At 38.3% G+C, this 27,983-nt stretch overlaps 1 protein-coding gene across 2 annotated transcripts; it reads left to right on the top strand.

Moving 5' to 3' along the window:
• Positions 1–514: 514 nt before the first annotated feature.
• Gprk1 (G protein-coupled receptor kinase 1) lies at positions 515–23,416 on the top strand. Of its 2 annotated transcripts, XM_069120957.1 has the most exons (15): positions 516–1,124; positions 10,573–10,649; positions 15,449–15,522; positions 15,625–15,726; positions 18,475–18,549; positions 19,007–19,068; positions 19,157–19,208; positions 19,329–19,520; positions 20,094–20,401; positions 20,483–20,657; positions 20,790–21,167; positions 21,261–21,315; positions 21,394–21,542; positions 22,126–22,218; positions 22,336–23,416. In XM_069120957.1, exons 1-15 carry the CDS (start codon positions 1,012–1,014, stop codon positions 22,492–22,494), a joined length of 2,064 nt encoding a protein of 687 aa, XP_068977058.1. In that variant the 5' UTR covers positions 516–1,011; the 3' UTR covers positions 22,495–23,416. The 2 variants fall into 2 exon arrangements, with proteins under 2 accessions (XP_068977059.1, XP_068977058.1); XM_069120958.1 differs by lacking the exon at positions 18,475–18,549 and having other exon boundaries at positions 515–1,124.
• The last annotated feature ends 4,567 nt before the right edge of the window (positions 23,417–27,983 follow it).

Raw genomic sequence — 27,983 nt, 5'->3', positions numbered from 1 at the left:
GTTAAAAGTAGTTTTCAAAAACTCGCCATCCAACAGATAAAAAGAATATAAATAAACTACTATATTTATATACAGAATATGATATATATATATATTCTGTACATAAATAAATAAATAAATAAATAAATAAATAAATAAATATATACATATATATATAAAATATTCAAAATAACGTACTCGATAAGTATGTATGTATATTTTGAGTGAGTTAAACGAATCTCTATGTCGCGCTTCTTTAATTTAATTACGATCACAAAAGTATGAATATCTATAAAAATTCGGAGTTTAAGATAATAACATTAACTTGCCATAAACCTTTCGAAAGAATAATGGACATATTCGAATAAAAGTAGAGAAAAGCTGAAGAGAAGCTATGATAATCCAACGATAAGGGAGCTGTTAGTGAAATCAAATTAGTTCGTAATCCCTATGATAGGCGTCGCTAGCAAGCTTGTGAAAAAGAGAGACGAACGAAACACAGAGCAATCCACCAATCAGCACACAAATGCGCGCGGGCTCGAGGCTTCGTAGCTCTCTAGCTGTCAGTCGGTAAGCAGTAGCTTCCCTACGACTTTGTCCATGCCCATTGTCGTGAATGACCGTGTATAAAACCGCGTCTCGGTTGCACGTTCCCCGATCGTTTTCGTCAACTAAAGAGCACTCACAATGAGCAGTTGGAAGATCGACTCTGTCTCGCCCGCGTGAATGGTAAACAAGTTGCGCGGGTGATTGTGTTGTGTTCGAAGGGAGTGTCGTTAACCTCGAGCAGAGAGAGCTCGTCGAATTAGTGGTTCCCTCGGTAGAAATCGCGCGTAGATACCCGACGGAGCTGTCAGTCTCGCGAAGTTCGTTGCACGTCGGTCGTTCGATCAGAATGTCGGCGTCGGTAGCGTTCCCGGCGTCGCGACAGTGAGAAGAACACGTACGCGACAGTGAACCGAGTGTCGTCGAGAAAACAGCTCCAGGGTGAGCCGTGTCCAACATCGAGAGATTTAGAGACCACCGAGGAAAATGGCGGACCTCGAGGCGGTGCTGGCCGACGTCAGCTACTTGATGGCTATGGAGAAGAGCAAGAGCACACCGGCTGCTCGTGCGAGCAAGAAGATCATCTTGCCAGATCCTAGGTATATCTCGCAATAGTTGTCGATCTGCCGTCGCGTTTTGCCCATACGACCACCGTCTCGTAGTCTCGATTGTAGCGATGGGAACGACCTACTCGTGAGCGGTGCTTCGAGTACTACGTGTATATACGGTAGAGTTGCGTTTATTCAAACGTGGAGATAGAACAGTTTATTAGATAATAGTAGAGGTTTCCACGATACAAATTCACTAGCTACCTCCTACCATTCTTCTTAGTTCAGATAATAAGAGATGATACATAGAAAATCGAAATCGAGCACGCCCGTATAACATTGTTAACATTCGACTACGGGCGACTAATGTATAAAACGCGAATGATATGGCTATGACGAACGAATCTATATGACACAAGAAAAACAAGCTTTTATCTACAATCAGTCGTAAAAGTCTATATAGAACGTAACACGCCTTTTAGATATAAGAGATTATATATTAAGAACGTTAGCTGTACGAATCCTTTGATAAATGTAACACGATTTATTCAGAGTCTCGAAGGCTTTGCTATTGGTTTGAATAGTAACGATTTATTCATATTCACCTTCGTTAAGAGAGGAACAGAAATATAGAATACAGTCTTGCAAAAATTATACACACGTGTTGTATCTTCGTGAAATTATAAAAATAATAAACTTAATATTATATTAGTATTTTTCATAGAAAAACAATAACGTTCTACCATTATTATCTTATATATTCTTATCGTCTAAAGAATCAAGGGCTTTAAAATTTTCTGACGCGATCTTATCCCAATATTTTGGCGAGTTAAAGGTTTCGGTTTTTGTAATTCCTTTTGGAATTACGTTAATAATTGATATCTAAGCGTAAATAATTTCGTAACAAAGTACGTTTTCGTTTTGTTCGGTAAGCCAGATACGCAAAGTTGGACAGGTGTACGTAAGCTATCGTGAAAGGCTGTGTGTATGTATCTAAACAAAAATTATTCAACTTACCCAAAACACACGGTTAAACAGTTATAAAATTCCTATGAATAAGCACAGTTCTACCGTAGTGGCGCGTTAACTGACCGAAATTTTGTTTCCTTAACCGGCCAGCGTTATTCCCTCCATATCGGTTCTTGAAACCGATGAAGCATCGCGTATATAAAATAAACAAAAAAAGAAAAAAAAAAGGCCTCGTTAACTGACCTCCGTCATTCCCATCATTTCACGGGTATGTACCTTTACATCGTTCATTTGTTAAATCGTTGATACTGCGATTCATCGTTGGTAATGATCGCTCCGATATTTCATGCGATATATCGATACGTATGCGTTAGATAAATACTTTCAAATGGAAAATCTGTTTGCGATGGAGCTAAATGATCGTCAACGGTGTAGAGGCTGATGCACATTCAGAAATGATAATCGAGTTACACCCATCGCTACGTCTCACCACGTTTCCTGTCCCTCCCTTCTTCTTCTTCGAGCACTTCCTTGTCTGGTACAAGCCCAACGTCTCGGTTTCTCTTCGTTTCTTTGCGCATACGTAGCGACGCGATGCCTCGGTTCTTTGGCTTCGTTCGCTTCAGCGGCGCGCCATTCCAGAAATATGTTTACAAACAGTGGGCTGTGTCGATCGGAAGTGACGGAAGTAACGACCAAAGACGATGGAAATATTGTTTTTCTAATCGGAAGACGGAGAATTTCATTGATTAACGCAGCTTCGTCTTTCTATTTTAATTTAAAATCGCATCGCTTCGTACTATTTATTACAATATAGTCCTTAAGAAGCTACGCACGTGACCTATTATCATATTTACTCTTAAGATCTGAATAAAAGTCAATTTAGTCCGTAAATATATCCACAGCGATGAGACTATAAAGACAACGACGAAAACGAATAACAGAAACGTGCAAATTGCACGCGAGCAACGAATAATCCAAACGCTAGACGATATTTTCTCTGATTCGTAATTTCGATAAGAATTCATTCACGTGGGTATTTCCTAAATTTAGATATAACCTACCAATGATGTCATTAATTTCCATGAACTTTAATTTAGGCGTATATGTGTATGTTCATGCACTTTTTATCATTGCCTAATCGTTTATTGCCATTGTAGGCAAACATATTACATACTACTGTTACACAGATACTGGGTTTCTAAGATAATTGGAGTAGCTAGAGATTAATAATTGTAACTAGAATTCCTATGTATTTACACATATACGATCCTACGATCTGTGTTTACGATCTTTTCTTATTTTTCCCCGGAACATTTACAACCAACAGAAATACATAGAACCATTTTATGGACGTTTTGCCGGTTGACTTCCTTAGAAGGAACGATATTTTCCTCGACAAGAGAAAAAAATACTTCGATACAGGATGATCAATTCTAGAAATTGTCTGGCTCGGTAGTCGTGGAATGTTTCTCGAGGGTTGCGTTTTACCCTAGCGCCTTGTTCGGTTAGTCTCAGCGAAAGATAAGAAAATCTTTCTCGTATATCGTTCGAACTGTATATTACCAGGAATTCCACGTCGAACGTCACGAATGGAGCATCGTATTTCTTCGAAATATACGAGAAGATTAATTTTGTGCGGCCTATTCTAATTCCTGAAATTACGATCTGGTCCTGCGAGCAGGTCTTGAAAGGAAATTTAAGGATTTTGATTAAGAATTACGCAGGATTGCAAATTTTTATACTTACAGTTATCTATAGTATCGTGTTATTATCGTATTCTTTTCGTCGAATATATGGCAAAATCGTCGATCGACATAACGCTGCCCTTCCGAGACCATCGTCGAGCATAAACAGTTTTTTTACCGACTAAGGAAAAAGGTGGAAGTGTCTAGTTATATCGGAGAAAGTTGCAGGTGGGAGCCTCGTCGCTCCGAAGAAGCTCTAAAGAAAAAATATCGTCGCTTTTGTTGTTTTTGTTGGTGGAAGGTAGTACGTCCGCCGAAATTGTTGGTACAAGCCCTCGGTCCGGTAACAGCGTAATTTATTGCGAAGCAAGATTTAGTACGGGACAAAGCATTTGAAACAGGAAAGAAGTTTCTTGTGTGTGACGAGGAGAAGTTGACAAGGCCTTTTATCATCTGAGTCATTGGCGCGATGTAAAATTGGTTAAGGATGTAGTCAGAAACGTGTCTGTCTAACCGAATGAAAACCGTTTATGAGAGGTCGGGCAAAGGGTATTCTAGCTTTCAGAATCTCATTTTTTCGCCTTAATCGTCAATCAGACTTTTAGATAATGTCTATGGATAACTTACTTTGAGTAACGAGTCAAAAGTTCTAGATCTCGATGTATTTACAAAATTAATGACTTTAAATCGTTTGAAATCGAATAACGAGCAACTAAGCTTCGATATTTCGTGTTATTAGCGTTATCTGCAATGTTGAAGGTTTGGTTGCGTCCAATAACAGTCGGATATCAACGATTCGGCGATATTACAGTCTGATAGTAAAGACGTATTCCGACTTTGATTCTCCTATTTTTATCTGTGACTGCGTCATGTATCGTCGAGTGTTCTATACAGGGAATACAATTTTTTACTACATCGTTTTACCAATTGATCATTAATTAATAAGTAATTGCTCGAATCATCGATATAAAAAGGTGCTGCATGTAACTTTTCTCTGACATTTTTTATCTTCGTTTATACTATACTTTCGAAATTTAAAAGTACGCACATATTTAAAAATCTTTCCTCTATAATTCCCCGGTAATCCCTTAATAACTCGCTGTTTGTCACACGAAGGAAAATTTTCATAGAATGTTTTAAACGTCTACGTAGTACTTGGACGTTGATTGAAGTTTCGAAGACGAGTATCAATTCCCTTTTTCTTTCGATATCAAATGTAACGACGCGATGAATGTACAGCAGTCTAGTTGTTATAACGCTATAGTTATTTCAATATTTGAAACTCGGATAAAGCTGTAAGTTGTATTCGAAAGAAGCATACGAAGAAGGACACGAAGTCGGTCCTCGAAGTTCTTTTTCATAATCACAATGTCGGCGAAGAGAATCAAATTATATAAATCGAACGAAGAAAGGTAAGAAATATGATTGACCGAGTGAAGCGTTTGTTTGAAGATATAAAATGTGCAAGTCAATATGTAATTTTAAACGATAGAAGATTGAGTAACAGTTCTTTATAAGTTCATGGAACACGTGTGGTGACGATCGATGTGTTTCTAAGAAAATACGATATAAAATCAGCTGATTACGAGGAAATATCGAAAACGCGTCATAATTAAATTCATAACGTTACTTTAATATTCGTCCAAACTCAACTTTACAGAGAAAGAGAGAGAGAGAGAGAGAGAGATCACACTTAAAAGCTGCTGTTTTTTGATTTATAGCTGCGGTGAAAAGACCAAATTTTATCGTTAAATTGGATTTTATTGCAAATTCTGTGTATTCGATGAACGTGATGTACACTCGATAAAATATTTCACCGCTAATTTAAAAGTGAAATGGAAACGGTTGCAAATAACGTAAATACGTGCTACGATGTTTCGGTATTTCGGTATTTCGGTATTTCAGTCCAATTTGAATAATTCAAAAATATTCAGAAATTATATCTCTTACAACGAACATATCATAATTGAAATAAATAGTTTTTAAAATGGAAGTAACGTTAAAATTATGGACGAATATAACGTTCCCTGATATTTTTAAATTCTTTGCCTTGAACGGTAACGATAGGTATATCGTTTACGAGTAACTTTGATATTTTTAAAGTAATTTACATAAATTGTCCTTAATGCCCTTGATTTGATCTTTCGGTTAATATTTTCTTATCGCTTTTTCAATGTTCTTGAGATCTGCATCTGTTCAAAGTAAAATATTAATTAAGAAAATAGGCAACTAAGAAATATCGCGGTTTTGACAGTTAGAGAATACGATTTCGTGGGAAATCGATAACAGAGGATAACAGAATTTACGAAACCACCAGATGTAAATAAAATCTCAAAAGCGGCGGAACTTGGTCGCGCTCAACCTAACGTCGAATTAATTCAGACTCGTGTACTTACATATTCAGAAGTTATCCCCGTCGCTACTATGATTCATTGAATGCCATTTTTTTCCCTCTGTTCGTTGCTTGGTTTTCCCAGGTGAGTATTAAGAAGGCCTTTGAATGTCGGGAAGGCCAAGGACCTTAGAAAGGTGCAGTTGATGGCTTCTTTATGGTGTTCGTTCGCTTTGCGAATCCGTGCTAACATTTAATCCAAAGAACAATCGACCATCGTAAAAGAATACAAATTCTTGCAAATCACTCGTTAGAAACTCCAGTTTGTACGCCTTCTTATTCCATTTATTTTTACTTGGTGGATTATGAGAATTTAAAATCCCGAGAGAGGAGAGAGAGAGAGAGAGAGAGAGAGAGAGAGAGAGAGAGAGAGTCGTTAATTTTTTATTTCCTTTTCGATTTTAAGTGTTTCCGCAGGGTTGTAACGGACGAAGTGACTGCGATGTTTACGTGCACGGATAAATTTATTGCAGGTATAAAGTGTTTCTTTCTCCATGGGTTTAAACGTTTAAACATTACCTTGCGTTTTTTGACTGGCGAGGCAAAATCGATTATTGCAAATGAACAAACTTTCGTTCGGGTAAAGGGAATCTACGAGAACAATTTGACTTTATGTAAGTAACGTGTAAACGCAGCAGTGATTTTACGTAATGTTTATATTTTTTATCCTAGATACGAATTCATTAAATCGATAGCACGCTAATTCGATTATATGTATCAAACGTATATTTTCGTCTCTGTGTACACACTTGACTACATTGTATAAAATAAATATACAATTTATTTACTTTATGGAAGGATTCCAAGTTCGAGATTTCCAAGTTCCAAAAAGTAAAAAAGTAAATTTAACTTTCAAATAGAATCATAAAGAAATTCCAATATATCGTATGGGTATACTTTTAGGCCGAAAGAAAATAGACATTGCATGGATTAGAATAACTTTGCTTTCCCCTTCATGGCGGCTTACTTTGGGAATACGCGGTCTTCCAAACCTTTCGACAAAATGAATTCTTCGGAAATCAGATCCGTTGTTTCGAAAGGGACGCAACGCGTCCACGACAGGTAAATGTCCACGTGATCCATCCAAGGATAATACAACTCGCGTTGAATTCGATTGCCTCGCGCTAATCGTATTACCGTTCCGCGAATGTCAAAGGGAGTGTAACGGCTTCCGGTACAAACCTTGATCGATACTGCACATCGATTATAATGTGCCAATGTTTACACTGCCGATGTTATTTTCGATCCGTAAAACACGGACGTTACGAAGGTACGCCGTGAATATAAGTCGATTCGATAGCAGGCTTCCTCTTTGCTGGCAGTTTGCCAGCGTCTATACCAAGATCTCGTGAGCCTGAACGAGCCTGGATAAGGCAAATCGACCTATGAAACGTACCAAGAATCCTTTAACAGCTTTTACATCTATTTTATACGTATTTATGTCGCACGAAGCGAGTCACTGTTTATGAATTTTTCACGCGTTTACATTTTTCTTTCTTTTTCTTTTCTTTTCTTTTTTTTTCTTTTTTTTTCTTCTTTTTTTCTAATCTTGTTTCAATAGAAAAAGGTACGATATTTGCAAAACCTTAGGCACTCGTTGACTCGCTATGAATTTTTAAACGTTGCTGTCCTGTGACGTCTAAGAAGACGCGTTTGAGATTCATATCCGAAGCAGGTATGTTCAAATATCGAAGATATATCTTTATAGAATATGTTTTCTTACTCTTTACTTTTTGTAGAGTAATTCGACTCGTAGAATTGTCGCGAACAAAGGTAAAGACACGTTATCGAAGTATGTCTTGAAGACTAACGCGCAGAGTACGCAGAAGTTATTTTCATTTTTATCCTATAAGATAAACTATCGAAAGTCGTACAAATATAAAAATACCAAGCGAGCGAAACATCGAAAACTGTCGATATTTATCCACGCTTACTATCACCGTGTGTTTCACAAATTGCGAACGATCGAACGAAGAGAGGAAGAAACTATGCCATACCCTTCGTACTTCGAAAATTTTCAAACGATGAGAGTTTCGTTTAAAAATACAGCATTGTATAGGTTACAATTAAATATATTCGGTCTGGTCGACCGTGTCAAAGTAAAACGGGAAATCGAGTCGTATCGTAGTTCATAAAGCGAGAGAAACAAATTCCTCGAAATTCGAATGCGGTAATAATTTGCCATGCTTTCATAAAGCGATCCAAATTTTTACGCACGTTGTTTGTACTTGGAGAAGTCAGCCGTATTTCTCGCGGTACAAGTTGAATAGGATTATTTCGGTAACTGAATCTAAACAGTATTTCTTTCCTAACTTTCTCAACCGATGACAAACGTAGTCATAGTTCGGAAGTATCTCGAGGATAACGGACATTCGTAAAAACAGATAAATTCTATTTGAAATAAAAGTAAAAAATCATAATTTGAAACGATAAATATAATTACTTGGTATAGCTGCGCAACGGTATATAACGATATAGCGACCAAGTATAGTAACAGCACGATAAGTTCTTTACAGTCGGTCGTTACGCGTAATTCGCTTACAGTTAGAATTTCGCTATATCGAACCGACGGACGTTGGAGCCATTCGACGATTGGAGCTTTACACGACGAACGAGGAAAGCGCGTGTAGTTGCTGGAAAATTGGGAGCCCGCGGTTCTGAGAAATGGAGATTGGTACCATTAAAGAATCGGGCGAATAAGAATGGCTCGGATCTCTGATAAATCGTACATTCCACCTGGTTTTGTTAAACCTCGGACCGGTTCGCAACAATATGACAAAGCAAGACAACGCTCCCCTCCAATCAACCACTACCCCTTCCCCTATCGTCGTCTATCTATATATGACGTATGTATGCGTGCATGTGGATCTGTGTATCTGCGCGAGGCAGATGCGCAGAACTAGCGCGTCGTTGAACGTTCGATCAAGCGGATCGAACAAAAGCATTTGACGCGTATGTGCGATAAATGCGATCGACGTGTTTCTATCTATTTAACTTGAACGATAGAATAGTATAACTGTATTAATCGAGAATGACTCTCCCCCCTCTCCCTCCCCAAAAAAAAGAAAAAGAAAAAAGAAAAAAACGCAGCAGGATTAAATCCTGTATATTTTACAGAGAACGAAAAGTTGGAAAAATTATTCGGCGTAAACTCGAGCAGGCTGAATACAGCTCGCGCATTAAGGTAGACCAAATCGTAGAATATCGAGGCAAGTATCACTACAGAGAAGTAGAGCGGCAGGTTTCGGAATATTTACAAGTGCCGATCTAAATTTATGGCGTTTCTTTTTTATTCGGAACCTTCGGGTCGGCACGTGCTTACGAAATCGCACTTATTTAGGGGAAAATTTAAATATTTAGCGAACGTCAGAAGCGGTTCCAGCGAGTAGAACCGATACTGGTTTTCGTTTTCGTTTGGCAACGTTTGGACTAGCCGAGAGAATTGTTTTGATTGTTGGCCGCGCGTGAACATATACCAGTGGAACAGCTAAACGATTTCTGCTCACGGCGATTAGAGTCGGAACGATCCGATTAATTTCCATTCGTTTGAGATTTCCTTCTTCTTTTATAATTTGTCTTCTCGTTTAATTTATCAACAGGAACATATATTTTTCAAGTGCTTATCGGGAAAGTTACATCGATACAGCGAACAATCGTAATGATTAAACGGTTTTATCAAATAACGATCCATACTCGGTAAAGTGCAAAGGTATCATCTTTCATCACGGTGGTAATCGATCATTCGGTCCAATAGAAACGTAGACTAAACATGTTAAGTACGCCTGAACGAGAAACTCTATTACACCTACGATATATAGTATCCAGTCGCTATAGATATCCAATAAATGCCCATTTGTTCCGTTACAAGCTAATAACGAAGTTTCACGCTCTTGACGCTAAAGTCGCAAAGAAATTTAGTACGATAAAAGGTAGCATTTATCTTTGGAAATCAAAGAGAGGGGAAAGAAGAAAAGACCGACTGATCAATCGAGAAATAGGGAAAGTTGAATGTTGCATCGATTCGTGCATGTTACGTTGAATCGTAGGTACGTTACAGTTGCAATTGTACAAAGCTTTTACATAATACATGACTGGTGTTACGAAACGAACTTTTGTTCGACCGTTTGCGATTTCTTATATCTGGCAATTTGCGTTTTTCGATCTTGTTTTAATAATACACGATTTTATCCAGAAAGAGAGTGAAACGCGTTGAGTGATCGACAACCTTAAAAAGGGAGACCGTTTAATGCGCAGCCGGATAAGAGGCGGTCTGTGGTTATAAGCGTAAGATAACTTTATATCAAAAATGTTAACCAAAAGGAATTTCACCGTCGTCCGTATAGATACTTCTTTTATAATTTATACAATTAGTCTAGTTTATAATATATACAATTAGGAAATAACAATTGTCCGAATATTAACGTTACACCGCGTACTTTTTCTGTTGCAGTGTGAGAAGCGTAATGCACAAATATCTGGAAAAGAAGAGGGAAGTTAACTTCGATAAGATATTCAATCAAATGTTTGGTGAGCAACTTTCAAGTATACTTTGTTGTTATCGTGGTGTTAACGTAATCGTGTGGTTCCATTTAGTGTCAATTTACGTCGAGATAACGATCGTCGATGAATTAACGCAGAAAATGTATTAACGCAGCTATTGAAAAAGAAAAAAAGGAAAAGAAAAGGAAAAAAAACGGCTCTAGCCAACAAGTCACAAGAGCAGCGGTCGTGGTATTTGGAATTAATGGAACGTCGTGTAACTACCGATAGAAACAATAAAATGTATTCGTACAGAAGATGCAAATTAATAACAGAATAGATAGTAAAAACTTTACGAAATCCTTTAATCTAAGTCGACTCGCGTTTCGTTTTTTTTTTTCTTTTCATTTCTTTCCTTTACCAAAGTACCTTTGTTGGCATTATCAGATCAAGAGTTAACAAGGATTCATTGATTATATAAGAACAAGACAACGAGATAAGAGAGCAGTAAGGCTCTCCTAATTAAACCTTTAACTACGCCGTGCTTAGAAGGAAAAGTCGTTCGAGCTGTAGGTTAGGAGCGTTAAATTTCCCATCAGATTTTTATGTTCTGCATGCAAACGACGCGTCTTTCGTTACAATCCGTTTGAATTGCTACGAAATTTCCTTGGAAAATTTAGAGCGGCTTCGAGATTACCATTCGTCGGTTTAATAACATTTTTCCGATACAAGTACGTTGTATGTAATTAATCGCCAGTTCGTGCGATCAGAATGTCAGTTACGTGGGTTTTCACAGTGGAAGGAATCGGAATATTCGATTTACAACACGAGACGACACGAGACGAGTACTGGATTTGTGTTCGAATCGGCGGGAAAAGAGAGGAAAATCAATATTTGCGGTGAATTTTTCGTTTTTTTTTTTTTTCCTTTTCATCGTACAGATCATTTCTTGTTCCTCTAAGTATAGTTGGTCTGCAAATATCTCCGCTTTTAACGCGTAATTATAGCCTCGCAACGATATTCATCCCGCAAAGAGAATTGAAAATCAATTTTACAACGCTCATTGAACTGTACGCTGATTGACCGACAAAACGTATTTCTTTCCATTTATTCAGATAGTAAGTTCCAGTGATCGAGCTATCGATTAAGTTTCCGTTGAAACGTAGAGACGATAAGAATTCTTACTTTACAAGAACCGTTGCTTTCGAAAAATCACTTCCTTGGCAAATAATAGTTTGTTTTTAACGTACAACGTATCGTTGGAAGGAGCTGTATTTACATTGTGTCACTGATTAAGCAGTTCTTGATCCGTTAATGACTATTACAAGCCATTGAAATTTTAGATCTTTATTTTTTAAAACCTCCCCGTGTTATTTAAGCTAGAATCGTATTAAAAAAAAGTATTACACGAAAGGATTATTCGACGAATGTAAATGTATACATGTTAGCTCGTAAATACGTATTTACGAAGTGGATGACTAAATAAATAATCCTTCGTTGAAATTCTTAAAAGACATCTAAAGCAGAAGCGATACGTTGCATGTAAATGAGGCAAAATCAGGGAACGGTAGTTTTGTATAATGTGGAGTCTAGCGTCTTTATTGAGATTCCTCCTTTCGTTGCAATTTAAAACGCTTCGATTTTCATTGCAAAAGGCTGCAACGTTATCGATCTGGCAGTGGTTTAAAATAAGATTCACCTAAATATAACATTTAATAAAAAAAAAAAAAAAAAGATGTAATTTGTATCAGTATACATATTTTAAGAAAAAGTCTACGTATTTCTATTTACACTTTTTCTTTTTCTTATAATGTTAAATACACACGAATAAAAATAGTTTTTTGCGTCAGCAAAGTTAAGGATCTCGTTAAGCCTACGGTTAAGCTTTCGGTTTAATTTGAAATATAAAGGTTGCTCGAGCGAGTTTTAATGAAAAAATTTGCCAAAACGATCGCAAAGATCATGTTGGTTGAACCATCGTGCTACTACTTATTTATTTTGTATCTACGCATCATTGGATTCCTGTGACACAAAAGTGACGCATTTTGGCAAATTGGCAATCTTCGGAGAAATCGTCGATTTGCCTGCAAAATGCTACTTTGCAAGTGGAATAGTTTCTAAGATAAGTTTATATTATTTTATATAATAAAGTTGTGCTACTTAATAAGAAAGATATAGAATGTCTCGATTCGAAAATTTAGTTTTAGCAGCCCATTTCTTACGTACAAATATCAAAGATTATTACCTAAATTGTACGAAATATCAAAACTGTAGCTGGATAAAACGGTTTGAACTTTGTCGGCTTATACGTAATTGCTTCTTTACGCGAATTAACTTTACTTAATACCAAAACGATGAAAAATAACCGTTCGATGTAACTTCTTCACTCGTGTCACGTACGAAGGTTTACAAGGTTCCAAACGTATTACGTTTAAAGGTTGGATGCATGTTGGAGTCGCGAAAGCGTCGGAAAGAAAAAAAGAACTGCATACATATGTAGATCGAATGACGTCTTGCTTCTTAATTACATTTTGTTTTTCTTCTTAAAGTGCCTGTGGACGACTGTGTTAGACCTCTTCACAGTTTTCTGTCCTAATTAGAAAACAAAGTTTCTCACGCGAATAGTGTCTGATATCGATGTCTTTCAAATGTAAATTTTTAGGCATACCGCTACGAGATAAATCGATATTTCAAATATTACGAGGAAATATATCGAGGAGGTCAATTAATAAAATAACGCTTTATTGGCCAGTCACGACCGTACTCGTGTTTGCTCGTAGATCGATTTGCGCAACTATTAAAATATGAAATTGCGTAAATTGTCGTTATATTGTTCCTTGTGTTGGATATAATCTGTTTCAAATTACTCGTATTACATATTCCGACTCAATTAAGATATCGAAATTTATCCAATTTGTTTTATTCGAACATGGAACTAGCCGGTGGCGTGCTTTAAAGCGTTAGTTTTTATTTTATCGCTACGTAAGATAGCTGGTCAATAATATGTTAAAGGCTACAGTCGCTAACAAGATAGCTAGATAACTAACAGACAGCAAATAACCGAATAACAAGCGAATAGTTTATACATGGGTCAACGTAACCACTCTAATTTTACGATTATGTATTCGTTTCAATGTTAATGATCGCATATAAATTACCGAGAGCCAATTAAAATTTTGTCCGACGAATGATTTCTAAAATCAACGATTTTAACAAGTAATTCCAATTTCCAATTATTTTTAAACAAATTCTTACTTTTTACTGTACTTTTTACATGTTGCAAACGATAATGATCTCTCTCCGTAATCTGTGTTTGCCGCGAGAAAATCAGATAAGTACACAATGCACGCAACAGGAAGTGTGTGTGTGTGTGAAATAATTCCCAAACGATCATACAAGTGGCAGGTTAATTCGTAAAACTAATCACTACGTGTTTTCCGGTATCAAAAATAAAACAACGTTAAGTGCATGTCATAAGTCTACCAAGTGATGTAAACGATTATCCTTAAAAGCTAATAATGCGCCAATAAAAATCAATTAATTATTTACACATGTATATGTACATGTATACGTTTTAGTTAAAGCAGCTAAGGCGAAGTAGAGAGCGTGTAGCTTCTTTTACATTCACCGCAACATGCCAAATCGATGCACGATGTGATCGGGGGCTGAGGGAAAAAATTCATTAAATTATCGATCGGATATTCTGTTTTGTTTTTCTTTTTTGTCTTTTTTTTTTAAAATTTTTATAGAGTTTCTAAAAAATACGATTCCTTCATTGAAAAATGTCAAGATGACGTGCACGTGTACAAAACTTCATCGAATCACTTTCGAGAACAGCTACATCGTAGTAAAAATTTCACTATTATAAACAAGTAGCGATAAAACGCTGCGTAATACGTTTGAGTTGAACCTATGTATAAGCATTACGTGTAGTATATTATTTATCTTGCTGAGAGTCTTGCTGAATGACCTAATCTAAAGCATTGCGTATAAATACGTGCACGGTATATCGAACAAATTGAAACGTGAATTTGCAGAATCCTTTCTTGTCGATTTATAGAACGAGTGCCTGTAAATGAGAATAGAATAAAATTGAAAGAGAGCGACTGAGAAAATAACGTGACTTTCATGTTCTTGTAACGTTAAATATCTCTATGGGAATTATACTAAAATAGGGCAATGATTACGTACATACCGATTGAGCATTGTTCAGGACAATGCCGTTTCGAGCCCTTAATGAAATACATCCGTTGCTTAACGTCGAGTCTCTGTATACACGAAATCCGCTCTATCGCGCAATCGATCCCTGAGACCATTCATTTCGAATAATTTCGAATCGTTATTTATACTTGACTATAATTGACATACGACTGACGTATAATTATACTTGACGAACGTAGATACTAAAGGTGGTTTAGATTTGAGTTAAATTACATATTTTACATAGTTGTAGCTTAGTTAGGCTTAGTCGTTGTCGCTGAGCCGTACCGTTGATGAAATTAATCTTTTTATCGAACTCGACGCCTTGAACAACTGCTTGGTACTTGGCAAAGAGTAGTACAGCTCGATAAGCTAAGAAATGAATTGGCTGACCGATCGTCGATGTTATCACTGCTAATTAATTTCTGTGATAGGTAATTTTATTTTGCGATTTTTCAACGTTGTTCACGCTTTTGTACAAATCTTGCTTAAACGTAAAGAAAATTAACACGTAATACGTACTTTCGTAGATACAGCCGACAGGTAAAATTAATTGGACCGATGGAAAGTGAATTTTTTGGAAAGACGCGAAGAATCGATCGATCGAAGCATGCATTGTTTTTTCCCCCGTTACCTTGTGATTGCAGGTTACCTCTTATTCAAAGACTACTGCGAGAATGTGGCGGAGGAGCCGATTCCGCAACTTAGCTTTTACGAAGAGGTTCGTTTTAGCTCGCACACAAAACTATTTAAGTTGCAGTAGCGTGGTGGCACGCATCGTCATCTCCAACTCCATAAGGAATTTCTCATTTATGCATTGTAGATCAAGGTGTACGAGAAGCTGGAATGCCCGGAAGAAAGGAGGATACTTGCCAAAGAGATCTACGATAATTTCATCATGAAGGAGCTGCTGGCACACTCCCATGTGAGTAACATCTCATTCATCGAATGTAGCTTTTACGTTAGCCAGGAATGACGATATAGCAACGGTGTAAACGAAATCGTCCACAAATGTGACGCATTGTAGACGTTGGACCGCGTGTGCCTACTCGAGATCGTACGTTAATATCCGAGAATAATTTTATTTCCAGTTCGAAGCCTGATCCACGAGGATAGGTCTTTCGTTGAAATTTCCTGAAAATAGATTAGATTCACATCTAGCTACTACGGTTTCACATATTTACGCAGTCGTATATCTGTTAATTTCTTTTATCTCGCAAGTACGATCGTCTCGACTCTAGATCTAGACAAACTTTTCCAATTTCGTCCTACACATCGTCTCCATTTTGCCTGAGAAAAGTTGTCGTTGCTCGCGTAAGGACGTAAGGACAGTGCCGAGCGAAAAAATTTGCCGATATCGTAAAAGCTTCCTCCTCCGACTCCATTGTGTTCGCTATTGTGTCCGAAAGTTTACTACGTTGCACGTTTATCCACCATCCCGATGATTATATTCTTTTATGTTGGCGAGCTGCAAGTTCCAGCACTTTTCGAAGCTCGAAACTTTTAAACCGAACAGACGTTGATGTATATTGAAATCGCGAGTCTTCGAATAAAGCTACAATTTGCACTAGAGCCTACCTCTCTCTCTCTCTCTCTCTCTCTCTCTCTCTATTTCTATTTATTCGTTTTCATCTTCTGTGTCTATGGAGATTACGCTATGAGTGTAGGCTTAAAGAAAAATAGGGTAAATTAAAAGATTTGGAAGTTCGTAGGTATTCATATTGAAATTGATTTCATCTCTGAATGGACATTTTCAGCGTTGCTTCGAGGAGTCGGGAAAACGTTTCCACCTGTGCATCGGTTCCCAAAGGAACTGCTTTGACGGCGTTCGCTTCAATTCTTAAAAACGTAACCCAGAATAAATACGGTCATAAATACGGTCTTAGTACATTGACAAACAACGTAATCCAGTTTGTTTTCGCATTTCTGCAAAGTACTTTTGAAAGATGATTTAAAAATCTTAAACGTTCCTTAACTTATCCGGAAGCTTAAAGATCGATTTTCTTTCACTTTCCTAAGCGGTATATCTCCTTGAAACGCCCGCGATTACCTCGAACGTGCGCGTTTAGGATGTTGATTCAAAAAGAAAAAAAGAAGAGAAAGGTAAACACGAGAAATATACGCTTTTTATCCGTGAACTGGCGAGAAAGCGGCCGAAAATCGCTTTCTCCAAACGATGAAAAAGAGAACCGCGTAAAAGATTGAACCGCTCCTCTGATTCTTCAGGCTTTGCATGAATGTTTGAATCCGGAAGGATCCGAAATAGGTCTCTTCGCGGCGGACGAGGGCTCCTAATCTCTGGCCCTCGATGTCTTCGCAAGAGGAACTATTTCCGTGGCTTTTTCACGCGACTTTTCCCCCGGTTAGTTTGCCCCTAATTTTAGCCTCGACTTTGATCGCTATGTGCTCACAATTTTCCCCTTCGACACGTTACGGAATCTTCTTCGCTGGCACAAGTTTCTGTCCATGCTAAAGCGAACGAAATAATCGTCTTCGATCGCTTCTACACGGTTATTTTCAAGCGTAGCATTTAGTTGCTCGTTGTTAAAAGCACAGCGATCACGTAAAATGCAAAACGCTTGTTTTTCGATCGTCCGAAGTATCGTTACGTGTCATTGGGACGAACAAAATACGCGATACAACTGCATTTATTGAAACGGAAATCGCACCGATTGGATCCGCTTGCATACGAGTTCCATTCCTATTGTCCATATTTTAATAAGGCGCGATAGACCTACTAGGAAGAATCAGTGTAGTGTCATTATAGAAACTTGAGTTATACGATCCGCGTTTATAAATTATAACTTATAAGTTATGACTAGATATGTTTCTATCTATCTAGATATGTTAACTAATAGAATAGAAGAGGTTTCAGCGCGCAATATTTGATACGTCGCTTAGAATTTGTCATCGTGTTGCATATTAAGTAAAGGAAATCGTGGTACTGTCTTGAAAGTATATAGACGGATTTGAAGAAATCTTATCAAAATCTACGCGTTATAACTTATTTTACTAAATTTCATATTGTAACAACTAGAAGCCTGTGTAAGAGGATATCACATTTTACGAATGAAAATTTCTATGTAAATCTTGAAATGTCTTCGAGTTAGAACATTTGGAGGAAATTATTCGACGTATCGACGAATAAACTACGTGAAAAACCTGTGAATATATTAGAAAAGTTATCGTTATTGACATACTTCCAAGAATTTCCTCTATAAATGACTATCAAATTGGTCGTGTAAGATGTTTGATATCTATACATAGACTGTAGTATAGCATGCGAGGTGGTATGTCTAGTACGTATACCGACTTCTCAGAATCCCTCGTCTGTCAGTAATTAATGCGGCGGAAAATTGTCATTGCCGACATAGAAACATCGATTTAAGCAGCTCCGTTTTCTTAATTTTACTTGTTAGCATCAAACGAAAGCAAAATTCTACTTCAAACTCGTATATATTTCCAGATCAGACGTATCTTTTCCTAAATGTTTCGTTGTACGAAGTATTCCTGACGAAATGGATAGTAATCTCCTTGTGTACGTAAAAGCAAAGGCGCAATATAATAAAACGCTTACGAAAGAATCGACAAAAATATTTCTACATTCGTAGTATTTCGCCTGTAAGCAGGCTATCAGTTTATCATTTTAATAGTACGGTGATTTTGGTTTCAGGAATACTCCGCGGAAGCGGTGTCCCACGTTCACAAATACCTTATGAAAAACGAGGTTCCCGTTAATTTATTCGAGGTTGGTTCCTTTTAACGTTTTATTGCCTTGCGATTGTAAAAATATGTGAGATAGTAATTAGAGGTTTCTATTTCACGAGAAAATAATTATTTGCTACCAATACAATGGTGTAACAATGCAGCACGATTTGATAATGATAACTAAATAAACACAGAATTAATCTTAGAATACTAGTGTAGCGGGGTAGTACGTTTGTCACTCGATTTTCCTGTAATTATTTCTCACAGATGTTAGTTTATCTATGTTATACACACATAACGTATTTTTCGCTAACAGCATCAGGGATACTGTGCGTATCTCTGTATAAAAAAAGAGGAGTAATCTTATTCTTACGATAGGCGGCAACAGCATGTTTATTTTGACCGAAAAAAACGGACATTTCGCGTGTGAGCCGCCAACGCATTTAGTAATGTATATTATCGAAATCTTATTCAAATTAGAAATTGAATCCTTCCAGCCGTACATAGAAGAGATTTTTAATCACTTAAGGGGAGAGCCGTTCAAACAGTTTCTAGAGAGGTATGTCGTATGGCCAGAGTATGGCCAGCTAGCAAAAGAGAAACTAGTCGTTGGAAAATTTTTAAGAAGTTCTGTTTCATATTTTCAGCGAGAAGTATACTCGTTTCTGTCAGTGGAAAAATCTAGAACTGAACATGCAGGTAAGCGAGGAAGCTCGTGATCGTGCTGTAATTACAACGGAATTAAAATTGCGATAAATAGTAGTTAATCGTAGAATAATAATTTATATTTATATCGTCGAACAAAAACTATTGTTTCAGTTAACGATGAACGACTTCAGTGTGCATCGAATAATAGGAAGAGGCGGTTTCGGGGAGGTTTACGGGTGCCGGAAGGCAGACACAGGGAAAATGTACGCAATGAAGTGCCTCGACAAGAAGCGAATAAAAATGAAGCAAGGCGAAACTTTAGCGCTCAACGAAAGGATAATGCTTTCGGCAGTCAGTACCGGAGTAAGCTTTACTCAAGGATGTAATATCCTAAAAATATGGTAGACTGTAAACCGTAGGATATAGTATAGTAACCCTTCGCTCCATCTTGTCGACTTTGTAATCACCCAGCGTGTTAAAAAGGACACGTATATAGAGATTCACAAGAGCACATAGAGGTGTCAAACTCGCATCGTTTATTGCATCCGCCGTAGGCGTGAAACAAGTCGTAAAATTGACGATAGTTCTAATTTCAGAGATCGATACCGAAAGACTTCCCTTCTATCACGTTTTCCTTAAATCGGTGATACATAGAGACAATATACAAATGAACCATGCGCTTTAACAAATCGGCTACATATGAACAGTATGAATATAATTCACGAAAGAGAAAAGAGCAATTTTTAGAAGACAAAAAAAAAGAAGAAAAAAAAAGAAAAAGCGAGAAATACTCGGATAGAGAAAATCGTCGATTATCGTTGAAAGCGATATCTCATATTTTATCCATAAATTTTTAAATCGTTTCTGAAAACGACGTATAAAATAAATTACTCGCGTACAGTCTAGATACTCTAAACGATAACGATTACTTTTCAGGTGGATTGTCCATTTATAGTGTGCATGACATACGCCTTCCAAACGCCGGACAAGCTCTGTTTCATCCTGGATTTGATGAACGGCGGCGATCTTCATTATCACCTTAGCCAGCATGGGGTGTTTAACGAACGGGAGATGAAGTTCTACGCGGCGGAAGTGATATTGGGATTAGAGCACATGCATCGTAGGTACATCGTTTACAGGGACTTGAAGCCGGCGAACATTCTCTTGGACGAACACGGTCATGTCAGAATATCGGATCTGGGGCTAGCTTGCGATTTTTCCAAAAAGAAACCGCACGCCAGTGTGTAAGTAACTGTGCACATCTGCGTTACAATCTCAGACGACTAATATTCTCGTCACATATAATGAAAAATATTCCGTTGCAGAGGAACACACGGATATATGGCGCCGGAAGTCCTCTCGAAGGGGGTAACCTACGATTCCAGTGCCGATTGGTTTTCGCTTGGCTGTGTGTTGCATAAATTGCTAAAGGGACACAGTCCATTCAGGCAACATAAAATGAAAGACAAACACGAGATAGATCAAATGACACTAACTAAGGTTTGTTACTTTCATGCTACATTTACCTGACTATCCATACTTTGATCGCTGATCGATTTCTAATCGCTACATCGCGGTTCGTATTCCGTCATTCTAACGAAAAGGTTAAAGAACTGATAAAAATTATTTTAGAACGTCGAGCTGCCGGAAACGTTCTCGCGAGATTTGCGCTCGTTGCTGGAAGGTCTGCTACAACGAGACGTAAATAACAGACTCGGCTGCCTTGGCGAAGGTGCGGACGAGTTAAAAGAACACGCGTTTTTCAGTGGTATCGATTGGCAACAAGTTTATCTCCAGAAATACACGCCGCCACTTATACCACCGCGCGGCGAGGTAAACGCCGCAGACGCCTTTGATATCGGCTCCTTTGACGAGGAGGACACCAAGGGTATCAAACTTACGGACGCGGATCAAGAGCTGTACAAAAATTTCCCTCTAACCATCTCAGAGAGATGGCAGGCCGAAGTAGCCGAGACTGTATTCGAGACAATCAATAACGAAGCAGACAAGGTACGAATCGTTCACTCGTTCGGTAATTTCTTTTTATCCTTCGACTTTTTCCTTCGCCTTTCTTTTTCTAAACCATCTTTTCGTTTCTCGTAGTTGGAAAATAAGAAGAAAGCTAAGCAGAAGCAACGGTTCGACACGGATGAGAAAGGTACAACCATTGGTAGTTTATTCGTTCGATAATGTTTCGAATAAGGATAATCGTCTAATCGAAAGGTATTTGTTACAGGATCTGATTGCATTTTACACGGTTATATTAAGAAATTAGGCGGTCCTTTCGCGAGTGCGTGGCAAACACGTTATGCAAAACTTTATCCTAATAGATTAGAATTGTACCCTGAGTCGACGACGAAGCCTGAACTGGTTTTTCTTGATCAGGTAAACGGATGAATAAATTTAATAGCGATGCTTGATGAACGTGCTAATTAAATCTCGTGATCAAACGAGTGACATAAGATTGAAATAAGCGAGGCGAGGCTAGGAGTACGATTGCAAGTAAACTAGATTCGTTAACTGAAATTATTGTATGATTCGAAAATATAGCCTTTAAAAACGTTATTTATATAAATACTGTAGTATTGGAAAGTTAGTTTTTTAATCAGAGGCAAAAGGATTTGAAATGTAAATGTAATCTTGTTACAATCCTCTCTAATATCCTTCTCTTTATTCAACTACACTTTTGCAATTTACTCATTAATATCCTTATGAATTTTAAATGTCTTAATATTTTGCTAATGAAATCTGAAATATACATGCATTATAGATAGCGTTTACTTTCGCGTAGTGCACTAACAGGTATATCATCGTCATATGATATAACCGACGATTTAAATCTTAGAAAATTGAGAATAGTAACTATCCCACTTCTTCTTTTTTCTTTTTTCTTTTTTCTTTTTTCTTTTTATTAGATAGTATTTGTAAAAGCTGCAATATGTTAATACGATCTTGAATAAACTGTTAGGTCGAGGAAGTTAGTGCGGATCTTCAGCACGTGAAAGGAGAACAGTGTATCGTCGTCCGTATGAGAGACGCAAAAATAGTACTTACGAATCCCGTAAGTATATTTTTATGGCGTATCTAAAGAATGATTATTATTAGAGTACCATTATATTAGCCGACGATGTATAAAAACGATAGTTGTATCGCTGTAAATAAGAAATTTCATTTTCAGGATGAAATCAGTTTGAAAGAATGGGCATTGTCACTGAGATCCGCGCACAAATGCTCGATGGAGATGCTGGGTAGCATGGCAAAGAAAGCTGGTAAGATTTACGGGACTGAACGAGACGCGGTGATTCCGGCAATGCAGCGCTCGACGAACGGCAACTAGCCCATTGCTAAAACGTACACGCCGTCATCATACTCCAGTCCCACTGCCCCCCAGCAGCAGCAACTTTTTTTATACTGATAATCAACGCAGAGAGACGAGACACCTAGAAGAATGTTCAACGAGTGAATCGATCGGGTAATTGGGAGGCGATTCTTCCAATGTAACCGGCAAACCGGAACCCGAAAGCCGGAACCCGATAGCCGGGACTCGGCATCCGGAACCCGAAAGCCGGAACCCGATAGCCGGGACTCGGCATCCGGAACCCGGAACTCGAAACCAGTACTATCTCTAAGACTCGAAACAGCCCCAAAGAAAAAACTTCCCTTGAACGGCGGGTAGCGTCGCGCTGTATAGAGACTATAGGAAGTAGTGTCGTACGAATCGTCGCGTCGTTATATTTGTACGTTAGCTGTATGTGCAATGTGGCATAGGAACTAGCGACTGAACAATGCCCATCGACACCCACGCGAGCGCGCGCGCTCACGCAGAGAATCCACACGAGAGACATACATGCACGCATACACGTACACATGTACACATAAAGAACACGAAAATGCAACCGGTAGTGTATTATTGTTATATCAAATACGAAATACACCCTGAATCCCGATTATACTTCTATACCGCTCGTTTACTTAATTTATTTACTAATGCAGGACGATTTTATATTGTCGTTACGTAAACGGTAACGCACGCGCGCGAATTCGTTTATTTATTGCGTTGAAGGAAACAAGAGACAAACGGAGGAAGAACTCGATACAGTTTGTGTACATTGTCGGTAGTCGATCGAGGACACCTGTAATAACGAACAAAAAAAAAAAAAAAAAGTAAATAAATAAATAAAACGAAAACATCAACTATGTACGTTCGAGTGGATAAAGACGAGTTCGCTCCGGCAATAAAATTGTGCGACGAATGCAGATTTCACGTCTATATTTTTTCATTCTTCTCAGCCCTATGTCCAATGCACGGAAGTAAGTAGGTTTTAAGTGGATCGAGTAACTCGACACGAAATAAGAAACGTCTTCGACCTTACTTTCTTTTTCTTTACGAACAATTACGCTATCATCTAATATGTAATCTTTATATATTTCCAGCTAAAGGTAATCATAATAAAAAAAGTGGACATGAAACAGTTTTCACCATGACAAATACGAACAAGATTTGAAATCGTAATAAATAAACGCTAGGAAGTGACACGACTGATACGGTCGATATCATCACTATGGCCCGTATGTATTTGTGTTTACTATGAAAATATTGTATAAATTGTTTTATGTATTTTTACATGTGCATAATTTAATTACACCAAGTTTTATTTATACGAATACAAACAGCAATTTATCACTTATCGATGTTCGAAGATTCGTCTAAAAAATTAAATGTTTTTTAACGGTTTAACAAGTCTCTACGACAATATTGCAATAATGTTACAACAAATTTTTAATCATTAATAATTTAAAAAAATGTGAACTCTACGCAGTTGTATTTTTAATTTATTGTTTTTTAATTCGATTTTCACGATTGATTAGAAATTTCCTAGAAAATATAGCGTATGTAGAACGTGTTCTTTATATTAATTTCTTAGACGTACTCTTAGTAACGTGTTTCATTTCCGATTTGCATAGTTTTTATCGCGTTGTCATAATTTTCTGAGATATTTATTAGGCTAACAAGAAAACGTATCGCAGACAGAAAGAAAAACAAGATTTATTGACATAACATTAAACGAAATATAAGATGAAATTCTTATTGTTGCGTGTCGTTTCCGGGCTAGTCCGTTTATCATTTTCATGTCACTTGCGATATTACCGATTTAGCATTGAATAAGATCTTAGCATTACTAGTGGCTAGAATTGAAATTAATATAATGTTAATGCTAATACGTATCTTAGGAGAGCGAACTTTCTTACCATTGGAGTATCGCTTCCAACGTTACCGATTCGCTATAGAATAAGATTACAACATTAGTAGCGATTGCTGTTAGTACTAAATGCTATTAATAGTAGCTTCTAGATTCTAGATTCTGGATGTTTAGCAATTAGAAGCTGCGCGTACCGTGTTAAATATTTTTTCGCAACTCTTTGAAATTTACACGAAGAATATTTAACTTGGTAGATACTTTCATTATTAAATTACTCGAAACTTCGCATATGCGATTAACAGTTAACGTAGCGTGCACTTGTTATAGCAGGATCGCTACAGAGGGATCGATTACGTTTCGATTATTCGAGCAGGGAGATGAATAGTCGAAAGCAAATTATAACGAAACTTATTAAAATTATTAAGGCGTGGACGTGATTAGGTTTGATTATGCCGAGCCATGCGCCTCTAGTTATTGCGTATGCCTGCTTTATACATTGTCTTCGTGACAGCTCTTGACACAAGTAATCACTGTACTACGTAGGTTCCGCTCTTTGAACCTACTCTAGGGTCAATGGGTGCATGAATTTTAAACATCGTCACTGGCTTCCACGCTCTAATTAGACGCTGTCTTAGATCTTTACACTCTACGTCACAGCTGTTTCCAGCGGTATCTTTTTTATCCTTACGTAGAATTTTTATCGGTCTATCTCGAAAAAGGTGGAAGCGCTAACGAACGAAATGGGTTTACGACACAGCTATGATCCAACGACGCTATCGATAAATATATCAACTATATTAAATGATCGTTGCATTCCTTAGCGTGTAAACGAATAGTACTTTGTTCCAATAAACCGAGCAATATTAATTAGCGCGTAGGAAAAATAAAGTAGGCTAAGGATACTTGTCAGAAAGACTAGAAACGGGAAGAACGGTTTATCGAAAAAATTGATGCATCCGTATATTATTTCGTAGCGGTTGCCTCGCTTGACCTCGTTCGATGATTCGAACGAGACCAGTATTATGGATCGTTATTAAAGGAACCCAGTTTACTCTTACGCGTCTTGCAACGAAACACCGCTGGACCAAACGAAGAGGGAAGGAAACGAAGTCGGAAGCTACGCGTCGAGATCGTCGTAGAAAAATGACCGGTTATTGACGCTGAACACTCGGCTTCGTACGTACGGGTTACCTTAAGGGTGGAGATGGACGTCTGGCGATCGCGTTCCGGTCGTTCAAAAGGGTTTGAGCGTGAGAGCTTTTCATCGGGCACGGTAATTACCCCCAGCGGTCAGTGTCGACGGGAAAGCGAGGCTTCAACCCCCTTCTGGTTCGGTGTACCAGGATCCTGCATTCCCTCGTCGTTGCATTAAGCGGAACGGATTAACGAACACATTGAATCCGGTCGTATCGTTCGGTCTCTAGCTGCGATCACACCCCCTTCGGCTCGCGCCTCTTTTACCGCGTTTTCGATAGTAGGAGATGGGAAAAGGGTTCCGAAGTTGGTAGAATTTTCCACCCGGTTGTTTAACTTTATCCGTACATAGTCGTTACTAATAAAAGTATCGCTACAGATCGGACTGGCGCGTCGTTTATTCGAGACATTTTATTTTAGTGAAATATATTTTATTCGAACGAGTATTTCTTGAAATTATCTCTGGAATAAAATTTTCAAAATTATATCTCTTCTAATTTTGTTAATCAACGGTTTCGATATAAACGAAACGACGAAATCCAGCAATATTCGAAGTTTCCAATAGACGTTGTCAAAAACACGCTGCACTTTTCTTGAAAGATTAGGGTGTCACGACTTGGAAATGCCAAAGCGAAGAATCTCTCTCTCTCTCTCTCTCTCTCTTTCGCTCTCTCTATCTGCCGTCGCCCCTTCAGTCTTTGCACCCTGGTCGAACACAGGTTGCGACGAAGCTCGTGCAATGCGATTAAGTTCATTGTCTCCCTAATTAACCGGCAACTTGGGCCAACTCGTGTCGAGGAATCCCTTTCTTCTGTTTACAAATATTTAATTATACGGTGACACGTGCGGGATTGCAGAGAGGGCTCGTTCTCGTGTGTTCGCAGGACGCGTTTAAAGTAGATAAGTAAGTACCTAACCGAGATTAGCCGGAAGTTTGCACGCACTTGATTGCCCGACGTCTGAGAGTTCGACAAGAGCCCGAGGGATTAGCTTCATCGTCCTCCTTCGCGACTACGCTGGTCGTCTAGTAGAAGCTGATAAGCATAAAAAGTCGAGGCTTGCCTCGTACAAAGTACAAAACGTCTGCATCGTCTTTTAAAGTTTAAAGTGGTTGTTCGATATCGCGTTGCCGATTAGATCGTCATTGTTGTCGATCGATAGTTAAATTTTATTAATGTGGCCGGCTAGGTTGCAAAAATATATGCATGGTATACGTATATGTTACGTTTATATCCATTTTATATCTTTTCTTTTGGAACGTTATAGAAAATCAATTCGATAGAAGATCACTCGTCACGGTGCAGAAAGAAATCTGCTAAACCGCAAGCGTTCGAAATAAAATTTGTACGCGTAATCGTTGTCGTTCGATGATCTAACGAGCGGTCGGCGGCATCTGACGTAAAATTGGAAGGCAAAAGAGCGACGAATAGGAGGCAGAGACGCGTGCACGCGCGTGCATATCGATCGACGCACGATGCAAGCAATTCTCGGTGCGAATAAATTTCCCGATATCGTCTCAGGCAGCATAAAAGTCTTTCTTAAACGTAGTACACAGGCCAAATTGACTGCGCGATACCCATGTTCCCGTTATTGCTTATGCGACTCCGTCGTTGTCGCAGGAGCTCGCAGTTAACAGAGTGGCTGCTAAGCAACAAATCTTCGTACGGCCGTTTAGAAAGGATAAGGGGCGGGTTAAGCGACACTTTAAATCAGGCTAAACAAATTTTACGTTCTCTCGTCTTTACGAGCTAACGAAACGTCGAGAGAAAGAATCGATAGTACGCGATGTACGCGAGCGTAGAGTCGGAAGGGAAGATAAAAGAAACGGAAGAACGTAAGAGAGCGTGGAAGGAATTGGAATGTGTTTGGTGTTCCTGAGAACACGCAGAGAAAATTCAATTTTTTATAAAGCAGCGTAGAACTTTTTAGCCTTATTACGCGTACCCAGATACCTCAACGGTGAATTAACTCGTCAACGATCTTCGAATAACGTCAATCGCGATACTTTAACTCGTAACCGGCTATTTAAAAGGCGTCGTTCAACCGGCGATCGTCGGAAATTTATCCAAGTCGAACGAGGGAACTTTTGCCGAAGTTACCAAAGTTCGTAAACATTTCTCCGACTAGTTACTTTAATTCGAGTCCGCGTTCGCTGTTCGTACACGTACTCTAAAAAATTCAGTAAGTCGTCGGTAAGTGCAAGTGACTAAATCGGGACGCGTCGAACTGACGTTAAGTTCAATTGCGTTTTGACTCTGCCCTTGATACAGTTCCGACGATATAGTTCTTGGAGGAAAAGAACGGAAGAACGTGAAACGAACAGGCTCTGGGAAAGTAAGTAATTGTCTCGATAGTCTACATAGAAGCGACCGATAATCGAGGAAATTATGTTTTTTCAAAACTGCGTTTCGAAGAGAACGCTCTCTCCTTA

Source organism: Bombus flavifrons, chromosome 9 (genome assembly GCF_040668555.2).
Source record: "Bombus flavifrons isolate JBK064 chromosome 9, iyBomFlav1_principal, whole genome shotgun sequence".
Taxonomy (NCBI): Eukaryota; Metazoa; Arthropoda; class Insecta; order Hymenoptera; family Apidae; genus Bombus; species Bombus flavifrons.
The sequence above is the reverse complement of the archived record's forward strand: the minus strand, read 5'-3'. Positions and strand labels throughout refer to the sequence as shown.

What these genes read in the sequence shown, in the direction of transcription:
- Gprk1 (XM_069120957.1), top strand. Translation starts at nt 1,012, where the DNA reads ATGGCGGACCTCGAGGCGGTGCTGGCCGACGTCAGCTACTTGATGGCT. An exon ending in AAGAAACCGCACGCCAGTGT is followed by an intron (nt 20,402 to 20,482) that starts GTAAGTAACTGT and finishes ATTCCGTTGCAG; the next exon opens with AGGAACACACGGATATATGG. An exon ending in GTTCGACACGGATGAGAAAG is followed by an intron (nt 21,316 to 21,393) that starts GTACAACCATTG and finishes TATTTGTTACAG; the next exon opens with GATCTGATTGCATTTTACAC.